This window comes from Colias croceus, chromosome 1 (assembly GCF_905220415.1).
Source record: "Colias croceus chromosome 1, ilColCroc2.1".
Taxonomy (NCBI): domain Eukaryota; kingdom Metazoa; phylum Arthropoda; class Insecta; order Lepidoptera; family Pieridae; genus Colias; species Colias croceus.
Genome location: NC_059537.1, coordinates 5,790,411 through 5,810,249, shown reverse-complemented (window position 1 = coordinate 5,810,249; position 19,839 = coordinate 5,790,411). Strand labels below are relative to the sequence as shown.

At 36.5% G+C, this 19,839-nt stretch overlaps 1 protein-coding gene across 1 annotated transcript in view; it reads left to right on the top strand.

Moving 5' to 3' along the window:
* Positions 1 to 19,839, top strand: part of LOC123706412 (death-inducer obliterator 1) — a 34,212-nt gene that overhangs the window by 12,666 nt on the left and 1,707 nt on the right. Inside the window, exons 6-15 of the mRNA XM_045655683.1 lie at positions 420 to 920; positions 11,830 to 12,162; positions 12,254 to 12,406; positions 12,482 to 12,606; positions 12,706 to 13,161; positions 17,455 to 17,714; positions 17,819 to 17,934; positions 18,176 to 18,384; positions 18,710 to 18,920; positions 19,559 to 19,691. Coding sequence (XP_045511639.1) covers positions 420 to 920; positions 11,830 to 12,162; positions 12,254 to 12,406; positions 12,482 to 12,606; positions 12,706 to 13,161; positions 17,455 to 17,714; positions 17,819 to 17,934; positions 18,176 to 18,384; positions 18,710 to 18,920; positions 19,559 to 19,691 — 2,497 coding nt within the window. The remainder of the gene's footprint in view (positions 1 to 419; positions 921 to 11,829; positions 12,163 to 12,253; positions 12,407 to 12,481; positions 12,607 to 12,705; positions 13,162 to 17,454; positions 17,715 to 17,818; positions 17,935 to 18,175; positions 18,385 to 18,709; positions 18,921 to 19,558; positions 19,692 to 19,839) is intronic.

Genomic DNA, 19,839 nt, shown 5'->3' with positions numbered 1-19,839 from the left:
TGAAAATAGGGCTAGATTACCCTTTTGTGGCTAAAAACTTAAAACACGGGTTGAATTCCAAAAAAGGCCTAGATTTACCCCGAAAGGTGGCAACACTGGGCTCGCGGGTGAAAAACGTCACAAATTTGCGCTCGAAAATTTGCTAAAAAAGCTTAATTGTATATTGCCACAAAAACTTAATTTTAAGAAAACTTCGCTGTTTTTTGATTTTGTATTGTGCATATTTTAGGCATATCGGCCGTTTTTAGTGCATATTTCGGCCTTTTTTAGTGCATATTTGCATGCATATTTTGGCATTTTGTTAGTGCATATAATCCGATGTCTAATAATAAACATTATGTTCTATATTTTATAAGCATTTTTTACCAAACGGTGTCTAACTGTGTATGAAAATCATATCTTAACTCATTTAATTGCAGGTAATTGTTTATGAAAGGAAGTCAGGTAGGTTGTTAGCGGGACCAAATGCACCTACTGCAGAAAATCTGAAGAGCTGGTTGCAAAAGAATCCAACATTCGAAGTAGTAAGACCGGGCACACTCAGTGCTATAAAACCAAATATTGCTCGTAAAAAATCAAATGAAAGCAATAAAATTCAAACTACACTTAACTTTGCAAAAATACCCAGAAAAAATACGGAACAACCGCAGCCTGTAAAAACTCCACAATCAGAAACTAAAGAAATAAAAGGAAAATCTCTGCTTTCACCTCGGGAACAACAAAAATTCTCTTTTGTACAAAAAGAACCGAAAGTTCCACTTACTCCGAAAGAGGAACCTAAACCTACACCAACGCCAAAAACCCCAGTGACACCCAAACCCCAACCTCAACCTGAGACTCCAAAATCTTCATTAAATAGAAGCGGCACTGAAACACGAAAAAGTCGAGCTTTGAATAGGTCTCAATCATCTATTGATAAGGTAAGAAATTACTTTTCTTTCTACAGTTTTTCATGTACTTATGTTTAAACAAAATTTTATAACTTTCTAAATACAACACTCACTTAAAATTTGTATACCCGGCGCGGCCTAAGATGATCCCTATGACACTGACAGTTATTCTCAAGAGACAAACTTGTAATGGCGTCACCATTAAATTAGAAACGTATTCGAGGCGTCTAAAAATGGCATTTATTAATTTTTACGTAGCTTTATGCTATTACAATGATATTCCGTTGGAATTATAATAGTCTGGGATACATCGCCCATTTTTGCGAGTGATTACTATCAAGCTAATTTTCCGTGAGTAGCTTTATTTTGAGGAGACGCCCAATAATTTCCTGTACGGAACTCTCGATTGTGGTAGCTAACAGAGGTAACAAGGATAAAATATGTTGATTCTATGGTTCTCAAATATTTATTACTAACTGATTTTTTTTTTGTTCAATCTCAAGATAATTATCTAAATTATTCGAAAAAATATTTATCCTACAAAATCTATGGTTTGATCAAAGAGTCCCCTCTTTCCAATGTGTATCGATAAAGAGCTCATCATAAATTATTACTAACCAGCTAATTTTTTTTTGTTCACTTAGTTAATATTTATACAATTCAACAGACATATTGTCCTACAAATTGCGTGGAACGTTATCCTGGTCCTACGCTTAGAAATTGTTGATACCACAAAACCATTTTTTTCATTACTAACTGTAGGACAAAAATATTACATAATAGGTTAGTGTGTTCTCTGCCCAAATGAAACAACGTCCTACAAGAAAACAGGTATATATCACTAGTCCGACAAGAATTGAAATTTTTTCGTTTTCCTATTTGTAAAATAAGATACAGTGAAAAAAGCTTTTTAAAATTTAAACAACTTTATTTTTTAGTAAACCAGGTACAAAAATTTGTGAACATAAAAGTTAATCTTCATCAGATTCATCTGATAAATCTTCGCTACTAACATCGCTGTCATTTTCATCTGTTTCACTTTCCTCACTCGTGATATCTGACTCTGTAATAACATGAAAAAATTAAGTAAATTATATAATAATGAATAATCAATCATTAAATAATAAAAGTATTATTAGGGTACCTTGTAAGTCAGAGGATAATTCTTCAAATGATGGACTTTGGGGACCATCAAACCAATAATATTGAAATTTACCATCAATTATTGTCCATCCAAAATTTTCTGGCAATTTTTCCGTGGGGCACCGCAAGTGTGCATTACACCATACATTGCAGATGAATACAGTTCGTTTAATATGTTGCAACAATTCTTGATTTGTTGGTGGCAAACTGGAAAGATCATCCTACGATTTTTTGTTTTAAAATTTTTTCATCGTCATTTTTTGATTTATACCCTTTTTCAAATAACCCATACCGTCCTTTGTTCATATCATTTTTTGTTTTTAATGAATACATTCTGCATACATACTCTTCAATAATTTGAACTACCTCATTCGTTGTTGTTAATTCTGTATTTTTAATTCGTAGAAGTTGAATAAAAGCCATTTTGCTTTAAAATACTGAAAGGTTTCTTTTTTCCTTTACGAAAGAAAGCAGGATTGAAATCATTCCCTGTAAAAATATGGCATATGGCGAGTGAACAAGATAATTGATCTCCAAGCTTGGCATAAATTTCATTTATGTTTAACCCAAGCAACACAATTTTTTTTTCAATTTTTTGTTGAATTTAAATTGACGATTATTTATTTTTCTAACTTCTTTTAAATTTGTGAAAATAATCAAATCGAGATATTGTATCATTGCTACCTCTGTTAGCTACCACAATTGAGAATTTTCGCATAGGAAATAGTTGGGCGACTCATCGAAACGAAGCTATTCACGAAGATTCAGCTTGATAGTAATTATTTTTATATCAAGGATCTGTACTACAACTTTTTAGCGTAGGACCGGTACCACGCAATTTGTAGGACAATATGTCTGTTGAATTGTGTAAATATTAACTAAGTGAACAAAAAAAAAATTAGCTGGTTAGTAATCATTTATGATGACCTCGTTATCGATACACATTGGAAAGAGGGGACTCTTTGATCAAATCATAGATTTTGTAGGACAAATATTTTTTCGAATAATTTAGATAATTATCTTGAGATTGAACAAAAAAAAATCAGTTAGTAATAAATATTTGAGAACCATAGAATCGACATATTTTATCCGTTTTACCTCTGTTAGCTACCACAATCGAGAGTTCCGTACAGGAAATTATTGGGCGTCTCCTCAAAATAAAGCTACTCACGGAAAATTAGCTTGATAGTAATCACTCGCAAAAATGGGCGATGTATCCCAGACTATAACAATTCTTATCATTTACGAGAAATTATATCAATCTGACTTTACGTTTACGTCCTTCTAAACCACAGAACAGTAAGAACATAATAGAAGTGCTATAATGTCATAATTAGTATAAGTATATTAAGAAGAGCTGGAACGTCAACACATTTACACATTGCACATGTTAGGCCGGGAGATACTGACACAAAATTTCGGGTCATTTGTAACAGGATGGCGGTCTACAGGGGTCTTACTTATCCGACGAGTGTGACTTACGCCCACGCGACTAGTCCGCCGGTACCAGCGTTCTGACCATCATTTTTCTTTTTGTCATTGCGTAATAAGACCTCTGTAGAACCGCCATTCTGTTACAAATGACCCGAAATTTTGTGTCAGTATCTCCCGGCCTATGTATGTGTCATATTTTGCAATTGTTTATAAATACAGGGTGATGTTATTGGTGTAGTACGAATATCTAAAAATCTATGAAGAATTTTGTGATACAGTAAATGGAAGAATTATAGACTATTTTACAGTATTTAATAAAATCATTTAATTTTTTGTTCATTTTCATTAGAAATGTCAATTTTTCTCACCAAGGTGGAAATTTGGATGATAAGGATCTTGTTAGAAAAATATGAATTTTGACTAAAATCGGCATTTTTTTTTTCAAAAATCAAATTACTAATTAATAAACAGAGTTATCACCATTTACATTAATTTACAAACGATATCGGTTGTTCTTACTTAAAATTGAATACCAATGTCTTATTGCGGTATGTGTTCTTTGGAAGTGTTCGTAAAGTTGTTGATCCGTAATTAAATTTTGCGGAAAATCTTTTAGAGCGCTTAGTTGTGACATATCCTAAGCATATTTAATAGAATTAAAAGACGAGTGAATATCCAGAATAAAACACAATACCTATTCTTTATGACATTATTTAAAAAAAATACGCCAAACTATACACAATTTTTACTTGATGCAATCCTCAAAGATCATGGACATAGTGTATTGCGCCTTCCACCATACCATCCAGAACTCAACCCAATAGAGTTACTATGGGGCATAATTAAAGGGAAAGTAGCATCACAAAATGTGAACTTTAACTTGAAAACTGTGGAAGAATTATTTAGAAAGGAAGCAAATGCTATTAGTCTGGATATGTTTAGTGACGTTTGGAGAAAGACGCGAAAACATGAGGAAAAATATATTCAATTAGAACCAAAAGTAGATAATTACACTGACTCATTATAATAACATTAAGAAATTCCGACGGCGAAACATCGAGTTCTTCGAGCGATGAAAGTTTCAGTGAAGTAGAAGATTACGATTATGATTAAATAGATTCTTCTTCTTCTCTATAGATACTGCTTTCTGAATTGGTGGTAAATGTTAAAACTGTTAAACTGTTATGACGATTCAAAAGTGCTTCTAGAAGAAGTCTAATTGTATAAATGTTTGAGTTTGAGTTTAAAACCAATAGTGTGAAAATTATACAATAAACATGTAACACGTATTTGTTAGCGCGTATTGGTAGGTATTACGTACTCAGTACAAATATAATATTTCTTAGATATTTTTACTCGACCAAAGTCAGGACAAGACTGCTCCGCAACTGCAGAAGACGTCCGTCATTTAAATAATTATCAAAACAACCATCCGTGTGTTGGGACTTGGGAGTGAGCGCACGTGTTATTTGTATTGTTTTTATGACCTGAAATTTAATTATTATTTGATAATTGAATGATTATTAATACTTTTATCCAATTGATTATTTTTAGAATAAATAATTAAGTTCATCAATTGATTTACTTTTAAATTATAATTTTACAGGTAAATTATGAGAGCTTTCATAATTATATTTGCATATATTTATCTACATCGCACCCATTTTACAATTCAAGTCTAAAATGAAACTAGAGTCGCATTTATTTTTGAACATACTGTAAGTGAAATTGCATAAGTGTGAGTACTGTGAACATGCCAGCTTTCCTTAATTGACCTGTATGAAAACCAGTGTCGCCAAACCCACACATTTAAACCGATAGTTATACAGTACACTACAAGTAAACTATGCCTTTGATTGGACAGCTTAATTTGAGTAAAAACTGACTTAGGTTATAAATTCAGCATTTCAATATGTACCCTAACGAACCAAGTTACGGTTTATTTTAGTATAACATCCCTAGGTATATTAGCTGTTTTGTTTCTCTTTGCTCAGAAATTCCAAATTCGAAAACATTCAGCTATTCCACAACAGAGGGCGTTGGTTTTCAATACATATAACTTTGAACCTCAACACATAAAGATAAGGTTGAAATTTGTGTCACTCTAAATTAATGACATTAACTTGACATTAACCTGATGCTATGCTCTAAGGGATGTCAGCCTTGTTATCGATAATTCACAATAAATATATTTTTGTGCATTTTTTTTTTCTTTCTATTATATGGGGGCCGAGTCACCTTCGTCCGTAGGAGTATACCCGGAGTATGGATTCCCTACACGTGGCCCCTGGGTGGTGCTAATCAGGTGACATGGTGGGAGACAATCGTCGCGGCTATAATGACCACCCATCAGCTGAAGCCGTGTCGCCAAGCGTCCGCGTTCCGACACGATGAAGCTGATGTAGCCTATGTGAAGGCGGGTCGAATCAGTTGCGCTTATACAACCTGGACGATTTGACGCACACTTATGTTGTTGCACCTGGAGACTAGTCATGGAGGGTAGCGGGATCCGAGGCACGGTTCACCGCTGGCCGACCGCTAGTCAGTAGGGGGCCCAAGTAGCGTGCTAGCCACATGTGAAAGGCTGCCCCGCCAACTAGCGAAAAATCCCAAGATGCGCCATAGTGCCGGTTGGCGACCGGATGAGAGGGCCCTATGGACATCCTTGGGGGGGCTCGGGCGTCCCCGCAGTCTCCAGACTAGTCCCCATCAGTGTAGCTTCTGAGTGTGTGTCTCAGGTCTAGAAGTATAGCGCCTCGATTCACTGCCGTCTTCACACCTACTTCACTCTTCAATTTATATGAAAAAAGCAAGGTACAAGAATAAAGTTGTACAGCGGCAGCACTCCCTCTCGCTGAAAGTAGACCTCACTAACATCAGAGGTCTACACTCCAACCTCGCTGCAGTCCACTTCCACCTAGAGACTAGCAATCCTTGTATCTTGTTCCTCACGGAGACGCAGATTAGATGTCCGTCTGACTTGGCGTACCTATCCTATCCCGGCTACACCCTGGAGCACAATTTTAAAGCTCGGTCAGGTGTGTGCGCGTACGTCCGAGACGACATCTGTTGTCGGCGTCTCCGGTATCTTGAAGACCCCCATTTTTCCGTATTATGGATGCTGGTGGACACAGGCCCAGAGAAACTTCTCTATGCATGTGTCTACCGAGCGCACAGCGGAGACCAGGAGACGATCAGGCTCACAGAGTACCTAAGTGAGGCGGCGGACGCTGCTCAGCACAAATACCCTTCCGCTCAGCTTGTGTTACTGGGGGATTTTAATGCCCACCACCAGGAGTGGCTATACCCATACCAGTGCACTGACCTCGCTGGGAGAGAGATGCGTAAACTTGCTATAGCATTGAATCTCACCCAGCTGGTTCAAGGAGCGACGCGGGTTCCTGATGTTGAGAGCCATACAGCCAATTGCTTGGACCTTCTGCTGACAACAGATCCAGACCGTTACTCGGTAGCGATTTCCTCGCCGCTTGGCAGCTCCGATCACTGTCTGGTGAAATCTGTATCTGTCTACTCGCCGCCCGATCCCAGTCCTAAGGGCTCTCGGCGCGTGTGGCAATACAAGTCAGCTGATTGGGATGAGATGCGTTCCTTTTTTGCATCATATCCTTGGCGGCCGGTCTGCTTTTCTTCTGTAGACCCTTCGACCTGCGCGGATGCTGTGACTGATGTGTTGCGACGGGGAATGGAGTACTTTATTCCATTCTCCGACGTAGCCATGTCCGGCAAAGCTCAGCCCTGGTTCAGAGCCGATTGCAGACGCGCTGAAGCGCTTAAGCAAGAGGCGTATCTGGCTTGGGTTGACGCTCGACACCGCAAAGCGAGGGATGTATCTGAAAAGAAGAAAGCCTTTAACCGGGCTGCCAAGTCCTGCAAGAAGGCTCTACGGAAAGCTCGATTTGACCACGTTAGCCGTATAGGGAACAAACTGGCTTCTTACCCCTCCGGTAGTAAAGCGTTTTGGTCCCTGGCAAAGTCGGTTGAATCGAATTTCTGCCGCCCCTCACTTCCTCCACTGCTGAAACCTGACGGGACGCTGGCTCACACCGCCGTAGAGAAAGCGAACCTATTTGCTACTCTATTTGCGGAAAATTCTCGTCTGGATCCTGCAAGCGCAAAACCTCCCAGTCTACCTGGATGCGAGGCGAAAATGCCGGAAATTCGCATTCGTCAGACGGAGGTTCTTAAAACGCTGCGGAATCTTGACGTGAATAAAGCCAGTGGCCCTGATGGAATTCCAGCCATAGTTCTTAAAACCTGTGCGCCTGAACTTGCTCCTGTTTTGACACGCCTCTTTCGCCTTTCGTTGACGACTGGAATAGTACCGAAATCATGGAAACTTGCCAACGTGCAGCCTGTGCCCAAAAAAGGCAGTCGTGCCGATCCTTCCAACTACAGGCCAATTTCAGTCACGTCCATACTCTGTAAGACTATGGAACGTGTACTGAACAGCCGGCTTCTGGCACACCTAGAAGCGAACGACCTCCTCAGTGACCGACAATACGGGTTCCGCCGAAACCGGTCTACTGGGGATCTTCTAGCGTACGCCACCTACATCTGGAGCGAGGCCATCGAGAATCATGGTGAAGCACTTGCTGTCTCCCTTGATATCTCAAAGGCCTTCGATAGGGTCTGGCATGATAGTCTTATTGGCAAGCTTCCATCCTACGGTCTGCCTGCTGGTCTCTGCGCCTGGATCTCAGATTTTCTGAGAGACCGGTCGCTTCGGGTAGTCGTCGACGGCTGCTCGTCCGACCAAATGGCTATAAATGCCGGAGTCCCTCAGGGATCAGTTCTTTCCGCAACACTCTTCCTGCTACACATCAACGATCTGCTGAAACCCGGTATCTATGGGTACGCAGACGATAGCACTGTTGTGGAGAGATATGTATCCAGCGCGCGAGCCAGTACGGCACAAATTCAGTCTCTACGGGAGGCGATGGTTGATCGCATGAACTTGTCCTTACAGGCGGTCTCCGACTGGGGCGATGCCAATCTGGTCAAGTTCAATGCGTCTAAGACCCAGGCGTGTCTATTCTCCGCTAAACGGAGTCCATTCCACCTGACTCCGAATTTCCAAGGTGTGTCCGTGCCGATAACTAACCACCTCGAGCTTCTTGGTATCACCTTAACGCCCACTCTGAACTTTGGTTCCTTCATTGAATCTAAAGCCCAAGTAGCCTCAAAAAAGCTTGGAATTCTGGCGAAGGTGAGACAGTATTTCAGCCCGGGACAGTTGCTCAACCTTTATCAAGCACAAGTCCGATCGTGCATGGAATACTGCTCTCACCTCTGGGACGGTTCCGCCAAGTACCAGCTGGAGGCGCTTGAGGCGATAGAGAGGCGTGCCAAGAGGCTCATAAACGACGATAACCTAGTAGGCAAAAAGCTCCAGAGCCTCGGTCACCGCCGCAGAGTGGCCAGCTTATCGGTCTTCTATCGGATACACTTTGGAGAGTGCGCTGCGGAACTGCACGATCTCGTTCCGCCATCCCCGTTCTTCCATCGATCGTCGAGGCGCACAGATTCTAGGCATCGCCATATGGTGGACGTTCCATGTACCCGGACTAAGCGGTTCGGTTCCACATTCTTTATCCGAACAGCGAGGGACTGGAACATGCTTCCTGAGTCTGTGTTCCCCGACGAGTACAATATGGGGGTCTTCAAGCGTAGAGTGAACAGGTACCTTCTAGGGAAGCGCGTTCCATCTTAGACCACATCTCAGCTTAACATCAGGCGAGATTGTGGTCAAGCGCTTCACTATTACCAATAAAAAAAAAAAAAAAAAAAAAAAAAAAATATGAGTATAGGATAATGTGTCACATTTTGGAGTATGTTTATTACTACTAAGTACGTGTTTTCATATTATTATTATTAAATAAAAAACGGAATAGAATAGTATAAATCTATATTTACAAAACAAACAGAAAATATGCATTATTTTAAATCTTGGAACTGCCGTAGGTTTGATGTATCGGTGGCCTTTGTTAGACTGCTTATTGCTGTTTGGCATCCAGTTAACTCGTCACGTTGCATTTATTATCCATTTCTCTTTTAAATTAGCCTCTTTCGAAAATCTATAAATAAATAGGACAAATGAAAGCTAAGGAAAAATAAAATAAAATTTAATATTTATAATGTTTGTCTTTTCTAAAGTATCGATACTGTCGATATGCGCCACATGCATCACTAATCCGACATTCATTTGTTTATTGCAATAATATTCCAGAAAGTCTTGTTTGCCGTTCAATCTATATTAGTACTTATTTCTTATGGATTAAGGTTCATTTTGACTTAATATTTTTATAAATTTTTGACAAATTATGACAAGCGAAGTTGTAACATAAAATATATTTAAAATAAATTAAAATAAGACTTACCGATGGTATGAAATGCCTCGATTGCTGATATTATTTCGTCTGCTATCATTTTTCCACTAATACCGAACAACACGCTCTAAATAATGAATAAATATGGAAATAAGGTTTGACAGTTGACAACCGACTCGAATATTTTTCTGCGCACAACTGAGAGCGAGTTAGGTGAATAAATATGGAAATAAGGTTTGACAGTTGACAACCGACTCGAATATTTTTCTGCGCACAACTGAGAGCGAGTTAGGTGATCCTTACCTTACTAGTGACACGTGGGCCACGCCCACATCGCACTTCTATTATGTTCTTACTGTTCTGTGTTCTAAACTTACATCGTTGGCATTTATCGACTAGTGCGGAAAGTATCGATAAACAAATTTCGATAAAGGAAACGAGTTCACATTTTTCCATGCTTAAGCTATAGTTCATTCAATATTGAATGGAACAGAAGATCGCAGCATAGTTAATTAATTAATTACCGTTCGCGTTAATTTACTTGCCTATGATAATATAAGTTTTTTAGAAAAATTATATGGGGGATTCCATTTTCATGATAAAATAATATACACTGTGTTAAAAATTACGAGAAAATGATAAGGTGCATTTTTATGTTTTGGAAAACTTTCGTTTTACTTACCGTTTCGTTTACATAATAGACGTTAAAAATTCATTTTATAATATTTGTAAAAACATGTTTACCGACGTGGCTGAATGCAAACCACGCCTTTGCCTATAAAATAGTAAAGTATCGACACGATCCATCATACGAGCAATCACTAAAGACGAACTGTCATAGGGATCATCTTAGGCCGCGACGGGTATAATCTATACATACATATAATAAATCTGTAGAAGGGTCAATTCTGTACATTGAAAATATTGAAAAAATAAATAGCAGGGGGTGTTACTGGATCGACACCAAACCCAAATAGTTGTGATTAAAAAAAAATTTGTCTATCTGTCTGTCTGTCTGTATGTTCAAGCATCACGTGAAAACTAACGGTTCGATTTCGATGAAACTTGGTATAATTATACCTTACTATCCTGGGCATAAAATAGGAAACTTTTTATCCCGGAAAAATACGTAGAAAAAAATAAATCTTCATTTTTCCGCGCGGACGGAGTCGCGGGTGGAAGCTAGTTACATACATATATTTATATTTAATTAATAAATATCTGTTCTTTCTTTAATTTATTATTAATGAAGATAATTAACATAAAAATTAGATTTCAATATATAAATAATTAATATTTTTCTTAAATATGTCAAGTATTATTCAATGAAATAATTGGCAATACATTATACAAATACATTACATTTTGACACCTTCCACAATGATAAGATATTCTACAATATATTGAACAATTGGAATATTTCGTACCATGTGCTCCCATGAATTATAATCTCTTGAATTTACGACTGAAAACTTCCGCGCTTTGATATTACTCATCACCTTTACAAACACTATGAAATGACGTAACATGAATAAAACGTTAAGCATAAAATTGTATCTGTTAACGTAATAATAAAGGTCTGTATTGTTTGTACATATTTAATATAGTTGTTGATTATGGGTTGTGTTAATACAATTCGTGATCAAACTGTTGTTATTTGTGGTTTTGAGATTTAAGTTTAGTCTGTTAGGTTGATCATATTTCATCAAAAATTAGTAATTGTTTTTACATAATAAGATTATTGTTGTTTTAATCAAGCAGTTTTTTTAAGAATGAGACGAAATAAATTTCGTTAGTTGCATAGTTCGCAAAACAAGGTTTGGGCACACATTATACAGATTTAATGACCAAATATGTATGGTGCATTTAATTTAATTTAACAGCTCCTATCAATCTATGGCATAATTTACAAGTAGTATTAAAACACATCCTTATATAATGTCGTTAACCTTGAATTGTTTGCTCTCTGATTACAAGTTAAAATTTGCGTGTTTACGATAATCATTTCATCGCAGGCCGCCGTAGCATCACCGTCGACATCGAGACGGAAAGATTCTCATGATAAAAAGAAAATGGACTCAGAGGAGGAAATACGAGAAAATGTGAGGAAGGCTTTGCAGGAACAAATCAGTTTGCGCATGGCGGAGAGCGATGGATTCAAATTCAGTGAAGAAGAAATACAGCAATACGCGTATGACACGGAAGAGGAACTTTTCGAGTTGTTCAACCACGATGTAGGGATGAAATATAAAGCGAAATATCGATCGCTTATGTTCAATATTAAAGATCGCAAAAATCTATCCCTGTGGGAGAAAATATGTGAACGAGTTTTAAAACCAAGCGAATTGGTAAGTTCGTGATGTTTTTTGATGATGTTGTTGGTGTTTTATATTACAGGAAAACTTAAAAAAAAAATCTTAATGTTTTATCTAATTTTAGGTGCGACTTTCACCTGAAGAATTAGCCAGTCAAGAACTCGCGCAATGGCGGGAAGAAGAATCAAAACATCAGTTGGAACTTATTAAAAAGTCTGAAATAGATCTGTTAGCAGCTAGCAAAACATACGTTCTAAAAACGCACAAAGGAGAAGAGGTATTATTTCTTAGTTCATAAAAAATATACATCCATTTTAATTCATGAAATTTATGACAAACTTTGTTGTTTTAGGTAATGGAAACAAAAGAATCAGTGTCAACAGAATTGGATCCAAATGTGCCTGTTGAAGATTTGGTTTCTGCTTTAAATGACGCAGTCGGTGATGGACTTCCACCACCAGCAGAAAATGTACAGACGTAAGTAGTATTCTGGGAAAATATTGTTCTATTTAATACTTTAAACTATATTAAATGTTAAATTAAATTATAATATAATTTTGTTTTCTAATTATATAGGCCCAAAACAAAAGACACAAAGAAAAAATCAAGCAATAGTAAAAAGCGAGAAAAGGAAAAATCAAAGTCCAAGAAAGACCGGGAAAGCAAACGGGATTCGGAAAAGCGAAAGTCTAGGTCATCACGAGGATCGGAAGTGCAGAGAGAACACAGATCTACACGACGGTCGAAAAAGTCGAGTAGGTCGTCGAGATCAGAGTCAAAAGATAGATCGAGAACGGAAGAGAAGGAAAAAGTTGAGAGAGAACGTTCTAGACGACGGTCAAGATCTCGCGGGAAGTCGAAGAAAAGGTCTAGAGAACGTTCTAGGTCCGCGTCCCGTGGGAGAGTTCGGTCACGGTCCAAGTCGCGGGACAGCGCTAAGCGTAGACACCGCTCGCGGTCGAAACACGCAAGCACTGAAGAGGCTAAACACCGATCACGATCTCAAGAGACTGTCAGAAAGAGTAAGAATGAGTAAGTATAATTTTTTAAAGTATGTTTATTGTATATCCTTAAACTCAAACTCAAACTCAAACATTCATTTATTCAATTAGACTACTATTTAGTAGCACTTTCGAATCGTCATTACATAATTATTTTAACATTTACCACCGATTCGGAAAGCAGTGATCTATGGAGAAGAATCGGCAAGAAACTCCATAGTTGCTCTTTTAAAATCATGTAAATATTACAATATATGAAACTTATATCTAACTACATAATATGCCAATGAACTGTCTTGTGGTTTTTACGCGACAACCCTCCATGGGTTTTTATCGTCCATATATTCCTGAATACTGTAGTACGCTCTCTGAACTAATACATTTTTTATATAAGTTTTAAATTTAGAACTACTAAACTCTTTAATATTGTGAGGAATTCTATTGTAAAAGCGTATACCTTGACCCATAAATGAATTTTTAACTTTAGCTAATCGGAAAAATGGCATTTCAATTCTATTCCTGTTCCTTGTGTCATAATCGTGTCTATCTCCTACTCTTGTGTGTAAGTCGGAGCTTTTGTGTACATGCAAAATATTATTAAATATATACTGTGATGGTACAGTAAGGATACCAGTATTCTTAAAATGATCTCTTAGTGAATCCCGAGCACGTAAATTATATATAGAGCGAATGGCTCTTTTCTGTAAGATAAATATAGTTTCTATATCTGCAGCCCTGCCCCACAGTAGAATTCCATAGGACATAATGCTATGAAAGTAGCTGAAATAAACCAGTCTAGCCGTATCTTCATCGGTGAGTTGCCTTATTTTTCGGACTGCATATGCAGCTGAACTGAGCTTACCTGCAGCGGTGTTGACATGGGCTCCCCACTGTAGTTTCTCGTCCAATGTTAACCCTAGAAATACAGTAGACTCAGTAGGATGCAATACCTCCCCGTTCAAGGTAATATCTCTGTTCAACTTTTTTACGTTAGGAAGTAGAAATTCAACACAAGTGGTTTTTTTGGCATTTAATAATAAATTATTGGCATTAAACCATTCAGATATGTGTAAAAGAGCACTGTTCACTTCGTCAACATTTGGGTCATGCCTATCCACATTAAAAATTAATGAGGTATCATCTGCAAACAGAACTATTTCACACCTATCCTGCAAATAATAGGGAAGATCATTGATATATACCAAGAACAAGAAGGGACCTAAAATTGACCCCTGTGGAACACCAATGTTAATTGACGCACCGCTAGAACGTTCTCCATTAACAACTACAGTCTGTATCCTATCATGCAGGTATGACGCTATGAGGTTCTGTGCTTTTCCTTTAATTCCATAGTGATTAAGTTTACGTAACAAAGTACAATGTTCAACGCAGTCAAATGCCTTGGAGAGGTCACAAAATATCCCCAGAGCATTTTTTGAGTTTTCCCATGCTTTATATATATGTGTTAGAAGTGCAACCCCAGCATCTGTGGTTGAGCGCCCCTTTGTGAAACCAAACTGTTTGGTGTGCAGTAAATCATTAGATGCAAAATGACTACTCAGTTGGTTTAATATTAACTTCTCGAATACCTTACTTAATGTTGGTAAAATAGAGATAGGTCTATAATTGTTACAGTCTTCTTGATCGCCCTTCTTAAATAGAGGTATAACTTTACTAAGCTTTAGTAAATTAGGAAATGTACCATAGTCACAACACTTATTAAATATAAAAGCTAAATTTTTCGCAATATTTTCTATGATATTATTAACTAAATTTACGGACATTCCCCAAAGATCACAAGTATTTTTTAGATTAAGCGTCTTAAAGGCAGTAACAATATCACTAGCAGTTACGTGTCGTAATTCAAATAATGTACTGCACCCCGCAACATGGTCCCTCAAAAAGGTTTCTGCAAGTGCTGAAGACGAATTTAAACTATTAGTAATAGTAACAGGGACACTACTGAAGAATTCTTCAAAAGCAAGAGCAACATCAGCACTTTTGTCAATAACCCTGTCATTATTTACAAGTTTTATAGTATTACTTGATTTGCTTTTACCCATTTCACCATTAATAATAGACCAAACTGTTTTAACTTTATTATCCGATTCGCGTATTTTATCTCTGATATACAATCGCTTCGCAGTAAAACAAACAATTTTAAAAGTTTTTGAGTAATTTCTAACATAACTAAGAAAAGATGGGTCTTTATTATATTGCTTCATACCATATAACTCATAAAGAACGATCCTACACCTATGTATGCTAGGTGTCGCCCATTTACTAAATGGTAAATCCTTGGTAATATTTAAAGATTTAACTTTAAATATTTTTTCAAATTCATTATGAACTAAATTGAAAAGATTTTTAAACATTTCACAAGGATTATTATTACAGGATTGATCATTCAGTACGGGCAGGTTTTTATTAATATTATCTCTAAATTTATTAATGCCTTTTTTACTTATAGGCCTAACATTAATTCTTTTAAATTCAGGTAAGCAATCCCATTCAAAAACTACTTTCTGGCCACAGTGATCCGAAGTGAGTGTATTGAGAATATTTTTCTCTAAACAGAAGCAGTCGCAGTATATATTATCAATACAGGTTGCAGAAGTAGGTGTAATTCGTGTGGGTTCATTAAAAAGTTTATACAGATTAAATGACTGAAACAAATTAACAATTCGTGTAGCCGTTTGTGTTTGTAAAAGTATATCAATATTAAAATCACCACATACTATAACTTTTTTTTTACTCCTACTTAAACGCTTTAATATTTCTTCCATGACTGTCTCAAACATATTATAGTCACTGGAAGGGGGTCTATAAACGCAAACAATAATGTAACGCTCCAGTTCAACACAGGACAGTTCAATGGTCCGTTCTACAGAAAGACTAACAATGTCAGTTCGTTCTTTACATTTTACACTATTGTGTACAAAAATAAGAGAACCTCCATGAATAGCATATGTCCTGAAGTATATACTTTTTAATGTATAATTATCAATATTTATTACCAACTGACATTGTTTAAGCCAATGTTCTGTTACACAAAAAACCTTAATTCTATTATGATTTAAAAATAATTCTATTTCTAATAATTTGCTAGCCAAGCCTTGAATGTTTTGATGTACAATAGAAAAAGTCTGCTTAGCTGTTGTCTTATATACTAGTTTAAATCTAGCTTAGGGCTAGATTTTCTGTCAACACAAGGTTGGTGTATATAATTATTATTACTACTACATAAAATTATAGTAGATCCAGGGTCTGATAACAAACATGTACCAGACTGGTTAATATTATATGCTATTAACATAGCAAGTTCTCGCTTATATCTAGATGGCAGATACACTGTATTCTTTGTCAAAGTAAAAGATTTAATACACAAATTAATGTCAAAGTAAAGAAATGCATCACGATGATGATTTGTTACATTGTACAATTTTAAATTCATATTATGAATTAATCTATTTTGTTCTTGTGTCAAACCAGGTAGGTACGGCAATGTACACAACATAAATTTACATTTAGTCTGACTACTAATTTCCAACATTTTTTGAAATCCTACATCAATATCCTTATTTTTTATATTTAAACTATCTCCATATAGTATAATTACAATATTATTCTTATTAAAGCTAAAATGATCAAGTGATTTGATTATATAATTAAATGAACTGTTAGGAGTGCAAATATTAGTGACTTTAAGCCCTAAATTGTTGAGCATAGCGCCAAAACCCTGACCAATACTATCTGACAACACAATAATTTCCTGCTCGGAAAGGTGTTTAGTTTTACTAGTTGAAATTGTTGTCACGGGTTTAACACTATGTATGTCTGTGCAGTCAAGCTTATGGGGCGACGTTTGCTCATTGTCACTTTTTGAACACTGACATACATATTTATTGGTCAGCGACTCAAAGCGATCCATATTTTCATTACTCAACTTAATTAAGTCATCTGCCTGTTGTATATGCTCGTTTATTTGCATTTGGGCAGCAGAATACTTCTGGTTGACATCATTTAACATTTGACTTAAAGAGTCTATCTTCTCCTTTAATTCATTTGTTTCTACATCATACAAGATTTTATAATATTCTAGATCCCTATGATATTTGTCTAACTCTTGAACCAGATTTTTATTGACTTTCTCTAATTGAACTACAAGACTACTTAGTTTTCATAACAGAACTTAGCATAGTAAATATTTAAAAACTATTGTTGATTTGTGTGTACATAAATCTAGGTATAATAAAAACGCGTATAATGCATTGATTGCAACTTTTGTAAAGTATTCTAAATTATACTTTTTTTTTTATTTCAGTTCTACAGATTCAGATTCAGTAGAGCGACCGAAGTCGGCCATGATGAAAGAAATCCATCCAGAGTATGATCCGCATGAACCAATGATTACTTCAGCATTTTCTGAAGAAGATTTGCGGAAGTCAAGAGAGGATATCGATGAGGATAATTATAAGAATGAAATTAGTGAATACGGTAATGTGGATGTTGATCCAGAGAAATCGTTTGCTATCGACTCTGATATACCTCTGCCGACTTCTGTGTATAAGGAAAAACCATCAGGTAAACATGGAATACTAAAAAGGCTAAATAAAATTCCCTTTAATAGCATTTTAACTAAGTATATTTAGTTATATATTATACCTATTTATGTTTGTGATTTTCAGCTGAAGTAGAAAGTGACCAGGAGCCCAGCAGTACGGTGGAGAACTCAGCAGCAACAGTATGGAATGGGTGCATTAATATGGTAGACGTCGCTAGGTTCTATGTCGCCGCACATGAGGTAGGCACGCACACTCAATATTTTGGTATCTATGTAAATATGTGTTTATACATGTGTTTATAAATTGTTGATTTTCTTAAAGTAGCACAGATTCGGAATGACGCTCGGAATTTTTAATTGCTTACTGTAACACTAAATTAAAATTTCACTCATAATAATTATTATAACTACAGTTTTTTTACAGTTTACAATATTTTTTTTTGTCACAAAAATTATGTATTATTATGTACTATTTTCTCAGGTTTCCGGTATTGCGATTGATTTAGAAGATGATCTCACAGCAGAGCTAGATATTGTAGGAAGGATAAACCCAGACACGGTTTGGGACTACATCGGCAAAATGAAGCGAGCCAGCAATAAGGATATTGTGATTCTCAGGCTACAGGCGGCAAACGATGAAGAGAGAATGCAATATATAGCTCTGTATAGTTATTTAAGTAGTAGAAATAGGTTGGTATTATTATCCTACTATTTGTGTTTAAATTATTGGGATACATATTTTCTCTCTCACACACTCTTTTAAAATATTTGTATTACCACTCAGTGTCAAAAAGAAATATTCTATCTATGTGAAAAAAAGAATCCTACCTATTATCCTATTTCCTTACTTACCTTTCAATTGACTTTCATGAAAATATATTTAACTGTTAAACACGGAAAACTAGAGGACACTTAAACAATATATCACTTAAACACACACACACATACATATATTATTTGTAAGCATTTTCTCAAAGCTAATATCCTTAACCATAATAATATAATGCATCTATAGGTTAGGCGTAGTAAAAGTAACGAGCACGGCTACAGTGAAGGATTTCTATATCGTCCCGCTATCAGCGAACACTTCCCTCCCGGCGGTGCTGCTGCCGCTGGACGGGCCCGGCCTCGGCGAAGTGAAGACGCACTTACTTATCGCCATTATCATAAGACAAAGGAAAAAACGACTCGCCACACACATTCCCAAAGATATCGTTCCGGCTAAGGTCAGTTAACAAAAACGGTGCTAAGAAAGTTGTAAATAAAGATATTTATCGATGATCATTTTATTTTAATAAACGTGTTTGTAATAAAGATTGTGAATTCGTGTTTGATTGCTCAGTCTAATAAAGTGTGAGAAGCATGCGTCCCATTATTTTCCCAACCCCTACCCTGTGCATAAAAGCTAAATATATAAAAATATAAGTCTTGCATTGTGTAACGAATACCTATAAAATATATAGCAAATGATGTATGTACCATAGAATTAAGATACGATTTCACCACAAAACCCTTATTCCTGATCTTATTAGAATAGAATATTCCCTATTCCTATTTCCCATGCAGTACACGTATAAATAATTATTTTCTAAACACCCCCACAAGAAATTTTATTTGCGCTAAATGACTGAGCAATTATTATGCGCAAATGTCCATTTCATGCAACGCCTGTTTGAAATTTATATATTATATGTTTACACTATTAAATAAGGTATGAGAGAGAAATAATTATCATGTTATCTATCCCGTGAAATATGAATTAACTTTAAAATTTACTCCCAAGTATTTTCCTTAATGTTAACAATAGGTGCATATCATTTTGATAGTTATAAACTATAATAATAGAATAAATAAAAAATATCAGGTGGCTCGTGAATCCCGCAAGAAGTCATACACGCCACCGATGTCGCCGCGCAACCGACCCTTGACGCTGCCCTCATCGTACACGTCGTCTGCTCTCTCTTCTACTGTTAAGGACAAAATTGCAGCTTCGTTGGGTAACTTTTTTTTATTTGTAACTAGCTTACCGCCCGCGGCTTCGCCCGCTTTGTTTTTAGACAAAGCGGGCGAAGCCTAATAAATTATATTCATAAACCTTCCTCTTGAATCACTCTATCTATTAAAAAAAACCGCATCAAAATCCGT